The 18,328-nt window shown below is 30.7% G+C and overlaps 1 protein-coding gene across 1 annotated transcript; it reads right to left on the bottom strand.

Moving 5' to 3' along the window:
• Nucleotides 1-8,308: 8,308 nt before the first annotated feature.
• Nucleotides 8,309-11,292, bottom strand: LOC133329788 (protein commissureless 1). Its single transcript, XM_061538253.1, has 3 exons — nt 10,830-11,292; nt 8,624-8,900; nt 8,309-8,575 (listed from the first exon to the last, which is right to left on the bottom strand). The coding sequence occupies exons 1-3, from the start codon at nt 11,275-11,277 to the stop codon at nt 8,341-8,343; spliced, it is 960 nt and encodes a 319-aa protein (XP_061394237.1). The 5' UTR covers nt 11,278-11,292; the 3' UTR covers nt 8,309-8,340.
• Between the last annotated feature and the right edge of the window lie 7,036 nt (nt 11,293-18,328).

The raw sequence follows: 18,328 nt of genomic DNA on the forward strand, positions 1-18,328 counted from the left end.
CTTTGAGAAAAACCACGCCTATTGGAGCTTTGAGAAAAACCACGCCTATTGGAGCTTTGAGAAAAACCACGCCTATTGAGAAAAACCACGCCTATTGGAGCTTTGAGAAAAACCACGCCTATTGGAGCTTTGAGAAAAACCACGCCTATTGGAGAGAAAAACCACGCCTATTGGAGCTTTGAGAAAAACCACGCCTATTGGAGCTTTGAGAAAAACCACGCCTATTGGAGCTTTGAGAAAAACCACGCCTATTGGAGCTTTGAGAAAAACCACGCCTATTGGAGCTTTGAGAAAAACCACGCCTATTGGAGCTTTGAGAAAAACCACGCCTATTGGATCTTTGAGAAAAACCACGCCTATTGGAGCTTTGAGAAAAACCACGCCTATTGGAGCTTTGAGAAAAACCACGCCTATTGGAGCTTTGAGAAAATCCAAGTTTTGTCCTTCTTTTTTTCTTATTTTCTTTTAATTTCGTAATTTTTTTATTGAAAAGTATTTTTCCGAAATTTCCATAACCTCCCTCCCCATCAAAGTCATTGGTAACTGACCTCGTTTACTAAATTCTCTGGTGTAGAATTTTTCGTCTTTTTTTTACATTTTTTCACACAAAACTTGGCAACAAGTTTAGTGCTTTGGCCATTGCAGTCAAATAGAAAACAGCAGCAACAACAACAACACCACCACCATTGAAATAGCCATAGTCAAGTAACGACAACAAAAACAAATGTTAAATATACATAAACACCTTTTATGACAACATAAAAACCACTTCAAAATGAAATAATTGGACAGATGGAAAGTCAGTAATGAAATTGAAAATAAAAAAACGGCAACAACAATTTCAGAGCTTAAAAACTGCATGTGAAATAAAAAAATCCGAAACTTTAAAATACGACAAAACATTAAAACCACAAAACGAGTCATAAACTTTATAAATATTTTTTGCTGTTGTTGTTATTGTTGTTTGACAAACTATGTGCAACAACAACAACAACTGCTACACTGCACTTAAACGAAGTTAACACAAAACATTTTACAACTAATCGGGTTTTGCATATAAATCGTGGCATTAAAAAAAATAGAAGTCCAAGTCCCCATACCGGGGCGTTGAAATGCTTCGGTTCATAATTGGCATTTGATTCACTTGTCGTCATTCAGTCACTCACAAAATAAATAAATAAACAATCAAACGTCATAAATTTGTTGCTGTTTATTTTGACTTGCAAAAAAGCAACAACAATAAAACTGTTATTTAATGTGTCAAATTTGACATAAAAAATTAATGGGAATATTTCGTTTTGTTTAGTCCCTTAGAGCCGAAACGACCAAACGGCTCCTGAATGCTGAATTTGAATATTCTGCACGGCGTAGCAAAATAACCAAAACAACAACAACAATAAAAAAGCAAGCGAAAAAATATTTGAAAAAGACTAGGGAAGCAAATAAAGGTTTTTTTCAAAACAGTAGTTCGTTCTTTCTCCTCATCCTCTAGTCCCTCCCCAAAATGCCAGTAGAGAATTCATGACAAATTGTTGAACATTCATTCCATGCCATTCAATGTGGAATACTCGAAAAAAAAACCAACAACAATGACAGTTATGGCCATTTGTCACTGTTGTTGTTCTTCTTGATACTCTAAACATGAAATGAAATACAAATTAGGGCATTTCTTACTTGGCTCCATAAACATTTGTCATTTTGGTGTTGGATCCTCTTAAACGCGAGCTATTAATAAGCGAAATTGTTGGGTAAGCTCCTAGACTAAAAATTATGTATAGTCAACAGGCCATGAAAATCATGGAAATAATTTGTAAAATATTTAGTCATGGCTTCTAAACAATTTGTATTATTCATAAGCGCCTAGTTACACACTAAAATATTTTTTTTTCACTCTCTCTTTATCCTTTATCTCATATTCAATGTAAATAAGCCCCCAAATCCCTTTATGGCCACGAAAATTATTTATATTTTAGTTTTTTCCTTTTTTGTTATGAAGTATACTTTTGGGATTAGCTCGCACATTTTTTGGGCAAGGTCAATGATAGCATACATTTAGGGATGATATGTATGAAATTATTTATTTATTATAAAGACCTTAACAATAGCTAGCACAAATTGAACTTTACAAATCCCAAAGATGGGAGGAGGGAATTTTTATAGAGAATATTTAAAACAAGGTATACTTTTAGGTGTGCTGAAATGTAAATAAATATTGGGGAATGAATACTGAAACAGTTATCATATAATGTGCTGTAACGTTCAATGATTTCCACTGAAATTGAAAAAAAAAATAAATAAATTTAAAGTATACCTTTAGGCGAATATGAGACCATATTTATTACTGGACAATCATTATGTACATATTATAATTTTGAAACTAAAAAACCTGATAATACAGTAGATATCGGATATAAGAAACTCAAAAAAATCCGGAGATTTCTTTCTTATATGCGTTTTTTTTCTTATATGGAATTATCAGATATATGAAAGTATAAGCTCGGTGTTTTTGATAATCTTTCTTATATGCGATTTTTTCTTATATGAGATGTGCTTATATCCGATATCTGCTGTATGTTAATATGTCCCTATATCCTTCCTTTATATCATATTCCATATCAAAATTCCCCCAAAAACAATAACGGCTGTAAAATTATTAATTCTTTAATTTCTTTTTTTTTATAACCTCCACCATAGTATGGAGGGTATATTAGTTTTGTTTTTCCGTTTGTACCGCATCGAAATAATAATTTCCGACCCTATAAAGTATATATATTCTTGCTCAGCGTAAAATTCTATGACGATCTAAGCATGTCCTTCTGCCTGTTGTACTCACTCTAGCGTCTAAACGAATTGAGATAGAGAGCCAAAATTTTGCATAGAGTCGTCTTTTGTCTGCAGGCAGGTCAAGTTCGAAGATGGGCTATATCGGTCCACGTTTAGGCATAGCTCCCATATAAGGGTACCCACAAATTTTCAGTATTTTGGGGTTCTTGAGCGCGTTTTTCAACCGAATTCGCTGATATTTGGTATAATGGGTTCTTTTTGGATACCAAATTTCTCCATCAAAAATTATAAATATAAGTCCACTTTTTCTGGTAGCCCCCATATAACGGTACCTCCCAATTTTCAGTTTTTGGGGGGTTTTGACCGGATTGTTTCACCGAATTGGCTCTAATTTAGTACTTCGAATTCTTATTGAGTATCAAATCTCTCCACAAAAAATTATAAATATAGGTCCATGTTTTCGGGTAGCCCCCATATAAGGGTACCCTCCAATTTTCGGTATTTTGCGGTTCTTGAGCACGGTTTTCAACCGAATTCGATGTAATTTGGTATTTTGTAGTCGTATATGGTAACAAATCTCCCAACCAAAAATTATTAATATTCACCCCCTTTTAGGGTTAGTCCCCTTATAACCCCCTTTTTTATATTAAAATAGTTATGCAATTTGTTCCGCTTTTTGGGTTTGGTTCTAAGACACTGTTGTAATCATATCACCTGCGGAGGATTTCGAGATACAAAACTAGAACGTAATGTTCGATAATGAACTATATATGAACTATAACCCGTATTTAGATCTAGCCCCTGTGTGGGAGGTACCAGAAGGAGTGGACCGATATTCCCCATCTTCGAACTTGAACTAAGTATGGAAGAAATAATAAGACCATTTGTGTGAAGCTTGAAACTATAAAAACTGATAGTTTTTCGAAAAAGAGAGAATATTTCCCTCTTTCTCCTCAGTTCCCTTTATGACAACGAAATTTATTATTTTTTAGCTTTGTTCCATTTTTTGTTATGAAGTATACTTTTGGGATTAGCATGAGTGTTTATTTTTTGGGCAAGGTCAATGATAGTATACATTTAGGGATGAAATGTATGAAATTATTTATTTATTATAAAGACCTTAACAATAGATAGCACAATTTACCTTTTCAAATCCCAAGGACGGAAGGACAAATGAACTCACACAAGTTATTATTCAGTTATTTAAAACATAGTCTACTTTTAGGCGTGCGGCAATGATTACAAATATTGGTTATGAAGTTCTAAAGCAGTTTTCACAAAATATGACTTTCCCTAAAATTAAGGTCAGTAACTTTTTATTAAAATTTTTTTATATCCCATATTAAAATTTAAAAATTCAAAAAATTCATAAAAATTTATTTTTTAGATATTTTTCTTTATTTATTTAACATAAACACATATAAAAAACAATTTTTCTTATTAAATTAACAAGCAGCATCCTGCTTTAATTTTCAAAGCTTCTCGCCATTGAATTTTCTTTCCAAGGGCGTATAATAAAAATCATTTCAATTTTGCCATTTTTTTTCATTTTTTTGGCACTTTTTATTTGCTCTCTCTCCTCTGGAAGATTTGCAATCAGCTTCGATTCATTCATTTCATTGTATTCATCGCGTAGAACAAAAAATAACCTGTTAAAAGAAATTTCCAATTCATATACTACTACGAAAAATATCTGTAAATAAAAGTTTGATTATTTGTACAGTATGTGGAAAGGGAAAGCATAGTTAAGTAGATATTCGAAAAATATTTATTTTTAAGTATATACACTAAGAACTTTTTTACAAATTAATTATTAATTACATTATTCTATTGAATGCAATGCAAATAAGAATAAAATATTAGTCCACTATTTGAACTACGGAAGACGCTAAAGATCGACTTAGGAAATTGTAGACTTTTATGTTTAATATATAATGCATATTTTTTGGGGTTATGGAATTTTAGAAAATTGAATTTAACTCAAACATAACTAATTAAATACGGTCAAATGTTTTACAATAAAAAAAAATTTAAAAAGTGATTTAATATATATATATATATATATATATCTATAAATTTTAGAGAGATAAAAAAATTATTACAACTGAGAACAAAAGAAACAGAAACGAAGAAATTACTACAATTGCAGCTAATAGCGGCTAAAAATACTTTAAATTTTTTTGTCAAAAAAATAAATAAATAAAACTTAAAGAAGCTCAAAAAAATTAAGATTTAATCAAGAATAATGGACCTAGTTAAGAACGGAATTTACCATTCGATTTTTATTCTGGCACATTTTCGACGTCTATATAATCTCACAAGCAATCTCGTCATTGGCCAACCAACGTGTATTCATTCGTCAATTAGCGAGAAAACTTAGATGAACCAAATGAATAAATGAAATGAATTGAGGCTAGAATATATATTTTTGTACCCTACACAACAATGTTGTCGGGGTATTATAGCTTTGTGTGGCCCCAAAAATTTGTAACGCCGAGAAATATTCGTCTTAGACCCACCTTTTAGTATACCGATCATTTAGTCGACTAGGTGAGTCCGTTCATAATAAATTGTCAATTGTTATTGGATTAACAAATTTTCAAAATGTTGGAGGTACCAGATGAAATTGGCCGAGGGTTCCAATCTTCGTACTATATTTAGAGTTGGTAAAAATACGAAGATGTGCAGAGTCAAATCGGAATGTCCGATTTGATTAATATTGTATTTATTAAAATTGAAAAAATTGAAACTTTTTGGAGGTACAAATATGCCCTTATAACGGTACACCCCACTGCCTGGTACTTTGTAGACATTTTTCAATCAAATAGACTGAATTTGTTAATTTGAGTTCTCCATGTTTGGAAAATCTTCCTGAGTTTTTTAATTTGAGTTATTCCTACCTAAAATCACCAATATTGGTGCACTTTTTATAGTCGATTCCATATGTCGTTGTATGCAAAATTTCAGTATTTTGGTTTTTTATAGCAGATTTTCTACGGATTTCTTTGACTGTAATTTCGTATTTGGAATTCTCATTGGTTTTGGATTATCATTTGAAAGAAATGAAACATTATCAATATTGGTCCGCTTTCAAGGGAAGTTCTCATATGACAGAATCTTCCAAATTTCGGTACATTGAGCAGTTTGTGTATTCATATTAAGTAGAAAACCTGCCAAATTTCGGTTTTATGGGGAATTTAGTCAGTTTTTACAACCGAAATTAAAAATTTAGTCCTACCTAAAATTTACCATCACATAATCATCGTCGCCTACGCCGATGACATCGACATAATGGGTCGAACGTTGCGAGCGGCAACAGCCACCTTTGAAAGTGGGATTGGCAGTAAATGGCGAGAAGACTAAGCAAGACGTTCAGTAGACTCGGAATGGTGCTGCAGCGACTACTGTGGCTAGGACATGTTGTGAGAATTGATGGAGATGCCCCCGTTCAAAAACCTTATAAAAGTGAGCCAACAGATGGTTCATGCAGAAGGGGAATGCTACGAATTCGATGAAAAGACCGACGCGCTTAGAAATCTTGTTTTAAGCTTGGCTTATGGAAGAAATATTCTGTCTTGATCTAGATAAGTAAGTAAATATTAAATAAAGAATAAGGTCAACATTCCAAATTATCAAATTTTGAAAATTGGATTAACATTTTTAAAAAAATAGTAGAAAAGTAAATCTACTGAGCTACTAAAGCAAATTATAGTGCAATTGCAATAAAAAATTTTAATAAAATATAACACATACCTTTGCGGCAACAATCAACGCATATTTGATAAAACAAAACCTATATTTAGGAGAAAACAAATAATAGTGCAAAAATGTGGCATAATTTTAGGGATTATTGGTTAAACAAATATCACATATAGAAGCATAGAAACAGCTATAGAAAACATTTAATTTTAAATTAACTGAAAATGAGAAAGATAACTCAAAATATTGAAATTAATTTGAAGAACAAAGCATATTTTTAGGAGAAAAAAAATCATAGTATAGTTGTAGGAAAGCAAAATAAAGAAAATCTGAACAAAAATTATTTTGAAAATAATGACGTTATTTTGAAAAACAATTTGGTTTTTAAAAAATAAGGCCTATGTTTAGAAGGCAAAGAACAAAAAATATTATTAGGAGAGAGAAAATATTAAAGTTTAATTGTAGGCGTCGTGAAAAAGCAAAATAAAGAAAGTGTTGGAAAAAATTGAGATCCTAAAAAATCTGAATCTAAAATAAAAAAAATATTTTTAATGCAAATAATAAGTATAAAAAAATTAGAAATATTTAGTACATTGAAAAGCATATGAAGCTTATTTTGTGGCTTAAATAAAAATACACACATTATATTTAGAAAATATAGCCTATGTTTAGGAGGCAAAAATAATTGAAATAAGCACATAGAGCATGCTTTTAGGCATAGAATATGAAAGACGATACATTACTCCATTTTTTGGGTACTTCACTCCCAATACACACCTTCTGAAACCTATTTTTCCGATTTCGAAAATCAACACACACTCCATATTATTTTTTTTTTTTAATTATAAATTTTCTTTACCATTTTTTATTTATTTGTATTTTTCTTTTCATTTATCATTTCAATATTTTTGTATAGATTTCTATCAGGAATTTTGATATTATTATTTAATAAATTTTTAGATTATTTTTCGTTTTAAGAAAAATTGTAACACTTTGTGCTGTAGCTTTAATATATAGAAGACAATAAAATGTTTTCTTTTGTGAGTGGAAAAATTTGTATGTCGAGAGTGGTTATGTAAAATGTGTGTGTGGATGGATGGGTGGTTGTTTGGTGGTGTGCTGAGCAATTTGTGTTTGGAGGAGTTTTTTTTGTAAAATGGACTAAGTTTTTTTGGGTGAAACCGTTAATGGAGGTGATTGTTTTTTGTGGATGGATGATGTTGAAATGAGGTGATTTGATGTCAATGCCTTTGTGAGAACCTTTAGGAATATTTTTTTGTTTTTGTATGAAAAAATCATAATTGTAAGAAACCAAAAAATAAAATAAAACAAACAAAAGATTTAATTTTTTTGTAATAATTTGTGTTTTGTATTTTTGTTGTGTTGTTTGTGTTTGACTTTTTTCGTCATTTTTTGTTTATCATTCTTTTAAAAATATAACTTAAAAATGATTCTTTATATAACTAACAACTAACAGTTTTTACATAATATTTCTATTTTTTATAAATAACTTAAAAATTAATAAAAATAATAATTATAAACATAAACTATTCAGTCTTGGCTTGTTTGAAATGAAAAAATAATTGGAAAATAAAAAAATTTAACATGAAACAAGAAATTTACAAACATTTGAAAAAATTATTTTTTTTACAAAAATTAAAAATAATAAAAATAAAAACTATAAAAAATTAAATTAAAATTATTTAAATCTAAAAATATTGTTTTCCCAAAGTTATTTTCATTTATGGTGTTTTTTTGGTTTTGATTATTTACGCAGTTTTACTATTTACTCGTTTAAACAGTTTTGTGATGGAGTGTTTGATCCTTTTCTGTTGTTTGACAGGCTTAACAGGATAATCACACGGTGATGATGTCTGTTAAATCGCTGGAGGCCTCACTGCTGCTGCTGCCGCTGTGGTCCACTGGCATATTGATGCAAACATTGTCACATGGCTCTTCGGGTGCCAACAAAGCCATTGAGGCAGCCACATCATAGCAGGGTGGCAATAACAAATCCGAAGCAGACGAGGCTTTGCTCACATTGGTTTGTGTCGATGCTGCTGCTGATTTACATTTGGCTACTTTGCTGGGGCTTGAGGCCAGAGTCTTTTTGTTGTCTTGTTTTTGTTGCTGGCCTTGCATATCGTATTTTTCCCAGGAGCTCATCAAATTCGAAGCCTGATGATGCACAGCCGCCAAAGTGGGATAAATGAATTTCATGCCAAAGGCAAAATGTTGTTGCTGATGATGCAAGGCCTCATCGTAGGTGGGCAAACCAGTGGCAATGGTATAGCATGGTGGTGGTGGGGCGGGCATATTCATTTGATAATAGGCAGCCTCGGGATTGCCAGCAGCATTACAGGGTACAATTGTGCCGGGATACATGTCATTGTTCAGATGGGCGCGAATGTCTTTATCTGGAAGGATAAGAAAAAGGGAAAAATAAATTAGTAACATTTTGGGGAAATAAATTGATTTTTGGGGTTTCATAAAAATAAAGAAAAAAGGAAAATCGGAAAAGGGATATAAAATCAAAGCAAACTTTAAGGGGAAATTTAAAAAATATTTTTATTGAGTTTAAAAATCATTGCCTATTTTAGGCCAATTTAAAATTTTCTTAAAATGTTGCCTACTTTTAGGAATTTTTATTTCAGAAAAATTATTGCCTACTTTTAGGCAAAATTTTTATTTTTTATTTGATTTCCATTTAAATCAAAAAACATTAATTTTTAATTTATTACCCTTGCTAAATCCTTTCGAAATGAAAATAAATCCCAACACACATGCTAACCTTGAGAACACCCCCCAAAAATTTTATATATGTAACAAATGTCCCCTGTCCTGTTTTATTTGTAGACCATTTGGCATAATTTATGGCCGCCAGGTAACAAACATTTACATTATTTACAACTTAATTAAGTAGAAAACCAACCAAAGAAAGAAAAAAGCTAAAAGCACACACACAACACAAAATCTAGTGCCTACTTTTAGGCTTAGACCCCAAACATAAAATATTTACTTTCGACAGAGGAAAAAAATTGTATCTTCTCTACAACTAATTGATTACAAATAAACCCTAATCTACCTGTTAAGTAGCAAACTGACAAAACTGCCAAAATTACAAGGGAGGGAGTTACGAATGTGTAAGACATTATTAAATAGGTTAAACCAGCCAAAAGAGCCTAAAAGTATGTTGGGAAAAGTTACTTAGATATTCATGGCATGGAAGAGTAGGGGGAGGGTAAAACAATAAATTTTCGTTAGGTGGCAAAATAAACAAGAAAAGAGGAAAACTTTTTCTATGTGTGTGGCTGGCAGTTTGTGGCAGCCTCAAGTCTAAACTAATTAGCCAAGTAAATTAGGGCAGGAATTTTGATTTTATAAAAAAGTTTTTCTTTGACAGTTCAAAAACAATATTTCCGAACAAAAATACATAAATCAATTATTTATGGCAAAGGAAAATATGAAAACTTTTTTCTTAAAAAAAAATCCTAGGGTGAAATATTAAGGCACCTGTTGCCCCCGATAAATGTATGACTAAAAGCTTTATTTATTTATTTTTCCTCTCTTCCTTGGTAATTTTAATAAAAATTTCCTGACTTCATAAAATACGAAAATTGCTGTCACATTTCAGCCATAATAATCTAAGATACTAAAATGTTTGTTGATTACTGTCATTTATTTGATGTCAGCTGTTGTTGTAAAAAAACAAAAGAATTTGCTTTTGAATATAGCGAGAATTTATAGTCCTTTCTGTGTGTGTAAAATATTTATTGTTTATATTGCGCCTAAAATAGGCAATATTTTTTTGGGAGGCTAGCCATAAACAACAGCGCCTAAAGGCTATGTGTGTGTTTTAAAATCTAATTGGAAATGCCTAATAGACATACATAAAATAAGAAAAAATAAAGAGAGAGGACTTATGGGCAATTTTTGAAAGGCGAGAGATAAGGAAAATTGGAAATTTTTTCCAGAGGAAAATATTTTTTTTAATTTAAAAATTTTGGATTTTTTGTTCAATTTAAAAAAGGATTTTTTGTTTAATTTTTTCTTTAAATTATTTTTTTCCAAAAAAAAATTGACTTAAGAAAATTATTTTTTTCAAAAAAAAAATTTTGAATTTTGGTTTTGAATTTTTTGGTTTAAAAATAATCCTCTTTATTTTCTAACTTGCCAAAATTATTTTTTTTTATTTTTTCCAAAAACCTTAAAATTTACTTTTTGATTTTTGTTTTTTTGTAATTTTTCCTAATTTTGATTTTTTTTATTATTTCGATTTTTCCTTTTCACATTTTTTAAATATTTTCATTTTTATTATAAAAAAATAATTTAAATAAAATACTTACTGCATTTTTTCCATTGACGAAATTTGCGATAAAAATAGCAGCTGAACAAAACAAATATCACAGTCAAAATGACCAATGATGTGACGACACCAACCCACAAATAATTGATCAAGGAATTCATATCGGCACCAGCAAAAAACCGTTCCCAACCGGATAAAGTTTTCAAATCGGCCATATTTAAGACAGCACTATTTGAAATTTGTTCATGGGTTATGGGTTGACCCAATGAATCAACTAAACCCGAATGATGATGATTGTGTTCAGCGGATATGGTATCATAAGCGGTATTGCCGACTTTTTCCAGCAGACGTTTAAAATTCATCATATTATCAATGTGATGATTGTCATGTTCGCTGGGTACCACAAATGAAATTTCCGGATGATCTTTTTGTAATTGCGACATCCACATATCCATAATTGTGGGTGAAGCTGTCATGGTGGGTACCATGGGGGGTGTGGTGGTTGTAGTATCCTCTAGGTAATCCATGGTTGAAGACATTTTGGTTTGGTTGATTTTATTTATTTTTGGTTAAAAATATTTGGTTTTGATTTTTTTATTTATTTTTAAACTTAATTTTTCACTTTCACACAAATCATTGATTTTTGTTTTTAATTTTAAATATTTTTTGAAATTTTGTTTTTAATTTTTCACTTAAAAAATATTTTCTGTGTTTTTTGGTTATTTTCGTTACGTTTTTTTGTTTTTCAAAACACGTCGTTAAATTTTGTCGTAATATTTTGTGTGTGCGATTTACGGTTTTATGTTATGTTTACGGAAAATGTATAATTTTTAGTTTTCCCAAAACATGACCGTCTTGTTTGGTAGCTAGAATGAAACTGTTTTTAAAACTGAGACCATACTGTTTAGTTTCGATTTGTGCCAAGCACGTTGCATTTTTGGTCAATGTGAGTGTTGTTTTTGTTCCCCCTCAAACAAAAAGCTACAAAATTTCCCAACGTACATATTGAAAAAGAAACAAGAGCTCTCTCATTCTCCAACTCTCACTCTCTCTCTCGCCCTCATCAATGCAAGCAACACAACAAAAGGCCTCACTGGGTTAAATTCACACAAGCCAAGTCAGGCAGGCACACAGGCATGAATTATTGTTTGTTTGGCTCTTGTTCTCTCTCACTCGCACTCTCTCTCTCCATCACAAACGTTATTCAACCACTCTGGCTCTCACACACAAAGGCCCTTTGCCATATGGCATGGTTTAGTAAAGTTATTTCTTTTGTTTGTAACAGGTTGAAGCACGAAGAAGACCAACCGAGAGAGATAGAGAGCAAGAGAGTGGTAAAGCAAGAGAGCCTAAATATCCCGTAATTCACTGCACTAATGTTTTGTTATTGTTTACTGTTGTTGTTACAATGCATGCATTGCAGCATGATTATCCTCGCATATAGCCTCTGCTTATTTTCTTAAGGCATCTCTTTAGCTCTGAGGTTATTTTTTTTTTGTATTTTTCTTCTTCTTCTTAAAGGATATCTCTTCTTTTGGCTCCCTCTCAAAACAACAACACTGTGTTTGTTGTTGTTATTATACAATTTGTAGGAGTAGTTAAGGAAATCTACCAGGATTTAATGTAGTAGCAGCATTTTGCTAGGAATTTAACTTAAAGTATTACTGACCTACATTCTACGGAGGAGGAAGAAGATGCTGCTTCATTTTTTCTCTGCTCTGTGAATTAAATTTCACAAAAATTTATATTAAAAGGAAATTAAAGAGACCCATGGAAAGGAAATTATTTTTTACTTCAATAAAAAAAATATATTCGTGCATGATATGCTTTGTAATAAAAACGATTTTGCACCTTCAATTGTAATATGATACTTTTTTGTTGTTGCTGCTGGATGGCCTGTTTAAATATTAATAAAGACGACCATATGTTACAAAGCGGAAGAACTTGTGCTTGCAACAAAAGGTCACAGTGAGAGCATGTTTGCATAAAAAAATACGGAATGCATTCATCATGGATGCCAGGACATTGGACACCGGATATTTGCAAATGCCAACCAGACGGATGAGCAATGAGCGGACATAGTATTTAAACAGAAGGAGAAGGGGAAAAAAGTATGAAATGTTTCAAGTAGCCGTTTCACAGGTGTTTTGAAAGTAATCAAGAAAAAATTATGAAATATAATATTACAAGGAAATAAAAAAGGATCTTTATACAAAATTATTACCGAAAAGGATGTTAGGATAAAGGGTTTTATTTTATTAATAACAAAAGAACATCTAATGTAGCAGTTGAGAAACGAAAAATTACTACTATGGAGAGGATATACAATGTAGAAAAACAATACTTTAAAGTGGCGCCCAACGTAAATTTTTACAATATATTTCTGTATAATATTTAAAATTCTTTTCAAATGAGATTTAATTTTCTTTAACTTCTACAAAGAAGCATTTAAATGGCATTCAACACATCACGAATTTTGGCAATATTCGATATACTTAAAATCGATGTGAAGGGCTTCGAAATAAAAATTAAAACAAAAAAATTATTTTTTTTGGAGAATTTTATAAAGTGGCGAATTTTATAAAGTTCTTCTATGGATTTTTTTGATAAAAATGTATATGTGGTTCAAAAAAGCAATACCTTCAGATTTGGCTACATAGCCAAAGAGTATTCAAATGGCGTTAAAAATCGGTAATTACAACGAAAAAAATGAATTTTTTTTTTTTTTTGGGGATTTTTTATAAAGTGGCGAAGTTAAATTTTTTCTAGGGATTTTTTGATAAAAACATTTATAACAAAAAATATTTTTTTTTAACATTTTTATATGATTTTGTGGCGCTACAAAAAATTGAAACTTTCAATTTTTTTTGCAACGGAAATTTTTTTTAAAGAAATACTGTATATGTGATATAAAAGAGCAATATTTTTAGGATTTATTAAAAAGTTAATTTTTTTATGATTTTTTTTTTAATTTCTACAAACAATTTTTGGAGGATTCAAATGGCGCCCAACGGAAGTAACCGCGATTTAAGGAAATATTCACTATAGGAAAGATGGAATGTGGTATTGTAAAGTGGCGCCCAACTGGAAATTCTTCAAAAGAAATTCCTCTAATTACAGTTCTTTTTTATGATTTTAATTTTTTTTATACAAAAAATTTAATATGGCGCCCAAATGCAAATCTCTAAAACATATTTCTTAACATTAAAATTGAAAAGTAAATAGTGCAATTAAAAATAAGATTTGCCTCCATCCTAAAATCTCTAAATAACATTTTTTTGTAATTTTTGACAATTTTTAGAAAAAATATTGGCTAAGGAAATAGATTTTATATATCCTTGTCTTGTGTTATCAATGAGAAATTGTCATCTTTTTTCAAACACTGATTCGTGCAAAATTATAAGATAATTTTTGCCTCATATTGGGCGCCATTAGAATATTATTTTGTGCTACATAATAATGTTATATATTTTTTCCGATATTGTATTTGGTCTAACGAAAATTTAATTTATTTTTTTTTAATTTCCAGAAAAATTATAATATTTTCTAACCATATGTGCCGCATTCATTAATTTATATTACAAAACATTCCAATGTGCATATTCACATTTATCACTATAACTCCTTTTGAATGAAGCCAACAAAATTCATCAGTTTTCATATTTCCACAATAATATTAATCCTATTAAAATAAACATGTTCTCGTACATATCCGAAATCCTTGCAACATTTTCTTTTTTGTGGATTTAAGTCATCTGTGTTTGTTATTTCAGTATCCGTTCTTGTTCTATGGTGGGTGACCCAACCATATCAACAATAACATCTGTTAGAACATTATTTTTGTTATGAAATGATTTCAAAACAAAACACTCGATGCAGAGAAAATAAACACTCAGCAAAAACAATAAACGAGAGATTTTGGGAAGTTACTAAATCCAAAATAAATGCTAGATTTTTAGGAAATTATATTCTGAGACAAATATCCGAACTCGAATCAAAATCTACCTGCTTTTCGTATACACTCAACTTTTGGTATTGAAAAACTATTACAATTAATACTAAAATAATGCTCACTAGCCAAACCAAATGATTGATTCTTCTCACTCATTAGCAAAATACTCCAATAACTCACAACTAAACTCCATATTTTTTTGGGCACTCAATTGTAATCTTTTACAATTTCAATTCCACGCAACAACAATATACACATTACCACTCAATTTGTTAGCTCAATAGTCACTCAATGCATATTTTTCCCTTTGAAGAACAATTGTTGTCACAAAAATCTACCTGTTTCCTATACCAAAAGTCCAGAGAGTGAGGAAATTTATGACAAAAAGGGAAATTTTCTCACAGCAAACAATTGTTCTCACAGAGAGCATTTTTATCAATGGAACAGTGAGAGAATGTGAAATTTAAAAATTGTGCAGTCTCTCTCCCTCTCTCTGTGCAACACACGCATTGTTGTGGGAAATTTTCTTCAGTTCAAATGTTGTATGGCAAGGTGAAAGGTTAATACTTGGCGGATGGTTGAGAAATTGAATTTCAATTGCATGAAGAAGAAGAAATACGTAAAAAATTACGTGTATTTTTCCAAACAAGAAATGTTGACTTGCAATAGAAGAACAAGCTTCATAACTGACCAGAAAAAAAAATGACCACATGGATAAAATCGTCTTCGTTTTGGATATTTAAAATAAAAATAATATTGTGGATTATTATAAGAAGCCTGTTGTAAAATCCAAGGGTATTGCTGCCAAATTTAAAAAACGGCATTCCCCAACCAACGAATAAAATTCTTCGCCATATAATAAAATTCTCCACAGCTAATAATGACATTTTAGTTTTAGTATTGGAAATACTTTTGGAATTCCTAAAAAATGTGGATTTTAATGTTTCCAATATCGACGACAAATATATTTTTCGGAACAAAATAATAAAATAAATGCAGCATAAAATAAAAAATAATAAAGAATTTCATCGTTGCTTTAGATAAAAATTTAAAAGTAATTGACCACACGTTGGGCGCCATCGACCAACTGTGAATATTTTATTAAAAATATATATTAAATTTTTATAAGGAAATGTCATCTTTGTCATTACGAAATTTATGTTGTCTCCACGTTGGGCGCCATCAAACCATAATGCGATTTTTCAATAAAAAATTATGCAAATTCCATGGATGCAAATATTTTAAGGTATTCTTTTGCCAATACTTGGGCGCCACTTACTAATTGTGAAATTTTGTCAAAGTTACGAAGTATTGGGCGCCATTTAACATTTTAAGAGGGCCTTTCAATGAAAATCACAGAAATTAGCATAAAAAAATATTTTAGATCTGCTTTCATAAATATTTAAGAGAAATAAATATAAATCGCCTGCTTATTTAGACATTTTTAAAAACTATTGAATCAACCATATTTATTTTATTACTTTAACCTCTACAAGAAGAGCTAACCTACATTTTGTATGTCTCATAGGAACTTAGATGTATGAATGGGTTAGAAATATATCCAAATTCCTTGAAATGTTCGAAGAAAAAGGTTAACTTTAGCTTTAGACAAAAATAATAGTAATATGTATGTGAGCCAACGTTGGGCGCCACAAACCTAGAACAGTTAATTATTTTGTATTATGTTTAATATTTTCTTCCACAAGATGTTGACAAAAATAAAACAATTTGTTCAACTTTGTTTTAGAAATTATAACGTTGGGCGCCATCAACCATAACACAGTATTTTTTTATAAATATCATAAGAATTAGTTTTCAAGGAGGAAGTCGTATAACATATTATACCATTTCATTCGTATTATTTTACCAACACTAACACCTGACTAAAAACTAGCAAAAGGATATATATTTAAGTCCTTTGTGAAAGCTCCAATAAGCACAAGGCTTACTATGCCTATCCTTCAAAAATGTCAAAATCCTTCTTAACTTTTGCCTTGTTTGAATTAAGTTATAAATAGGTATATATAAGTTCTCCACGTTGGGCGCCACTAATCAATAATTATTTTTTTAATTCATCGTACAAAAATGTCAAAATCCTTCTTGACATTTACCTTGCTTGAGTCAAGTTATAAAGTATATGTGTTCCCCACATTGGGCGCCATTTTTCAATTGTTATATTTTTCCCAAAAGTAATAGAATTTCTTTTATACGGAAATATCTTATGTAATATGGAAACTATTGCTTTCATCATTCCTTCGGACAAAAACAAATACAAATTTATGTGCCCCAGGTTGGATGCCATTATCAATTTGTGTAATATTTTTTAGCAAAAGTATAAGAAGTATTTGTTCTGTAAAGCCGAATGATAGATTATTGGTTTTCTTTGATTTTTTTCCAATGCCCTAAACTTTAATTAAAAAAATACCGGAAAGATATATTGAAGAAGCACAAAAATCCTCTTAAAATTTCTAAAATTCTTTTTCACCATTACCTCAAATTAATATATATTATATACAAGAACCTTACGTTGGGCGCCATTAACAATTCCTAATTAGTTTTCATATAATTTAATTTATTCGATAAGAAGATATTATAGTTTATAGGGAAGAATATTTTGATAAATATACTTTTCAAAATTAAAATTTAAAATATATTGTTATCGGATGCATTATTTTAAAATATACAGGTCCGTGACCTGCCAAAAAAATCAAAGTCATTTAGTTCAATTTACAAGGAATAATCCTTATTTATAGATATTTTTTAATTAATACAAATCTGTGACCGGCAAAAACATCGAAAATATGTCCAAACAGCCTTCATACACAAACAGTAAATAATCCCTTGTGTATCACATCTATGGTGGTTAAGGTTTTAGGCAATTGTGGCCACTAGATGGCAGCACTATATACATTTTTAAATATTTTACCATGAAACGAAAAGGAGGACGCTAAACATATGTTCATAGACTCCATGCTTTAGATGTAGCATTAAATGAAGCATCCAAGAAAATATTTAAAAAAATCCACACCTTGTAGTGACCTTTAAAAAAATAGTTAGAAGGATAGTACACGCCTTGCAGTAGCCCTCAAGAAAATAGTAGTAGTTAATTCAAGCCTTATAGTAGATCCTAAAAAATCCACGACTTATAGCAGACTCTAGCAGAAAATCCATGCCTTGTTGGAGACCCAAAAAAAAATCCATGCCTTGTTGGAGATCCTCAGAAAATCCATGCCTTGTTTGAGATCCTCAGAAAATCCACCCGTTGTTGGAAGAAAATCCACGCCTTGTTGGAGATCCTCAGAAAATCCACGCCTTGTTGGAAGAAAATCCACGCCTTGTTGGGAGAAATCCACGCCTTGTTGGAGATCCTCAAAATAGTTAGAAGGATAGTGCACGCCTTGCAGTAGCCTTCAAGAAAATATTTATAAAAAACACTCCTTGTAGTAGTTAATTCAAGCCTTATAGTAGATCCTAAAAAATCCTCGACTTATAGCAGATCCTAGTTGACCCTAAGAAATATTTTTAAAATCCACGTCTGCGTTGGATTCTAAGAAAATGTCTTAATAAATGTTACGCTCCGTAGTAAA

The sequence above is a fragment of the Musca vetustissima genome, unplaced genomic scaffold (assembly GCF_032173495.1).
Source record: "Musca vetustissima isolate MV318-11 ecotype Yass unplaced genomic scaffold, APGP_CSIRO_Mvet_v1 utg12527, whole genome shotgun sequence".
In the NCBI taxonomy this organism is placed as follows: domain Eukaryota; kingdom Metazoa; phylum Arthropoda; class Insecta; order Diptera; family Muscidae; genus Musca; species Musca vetustissima.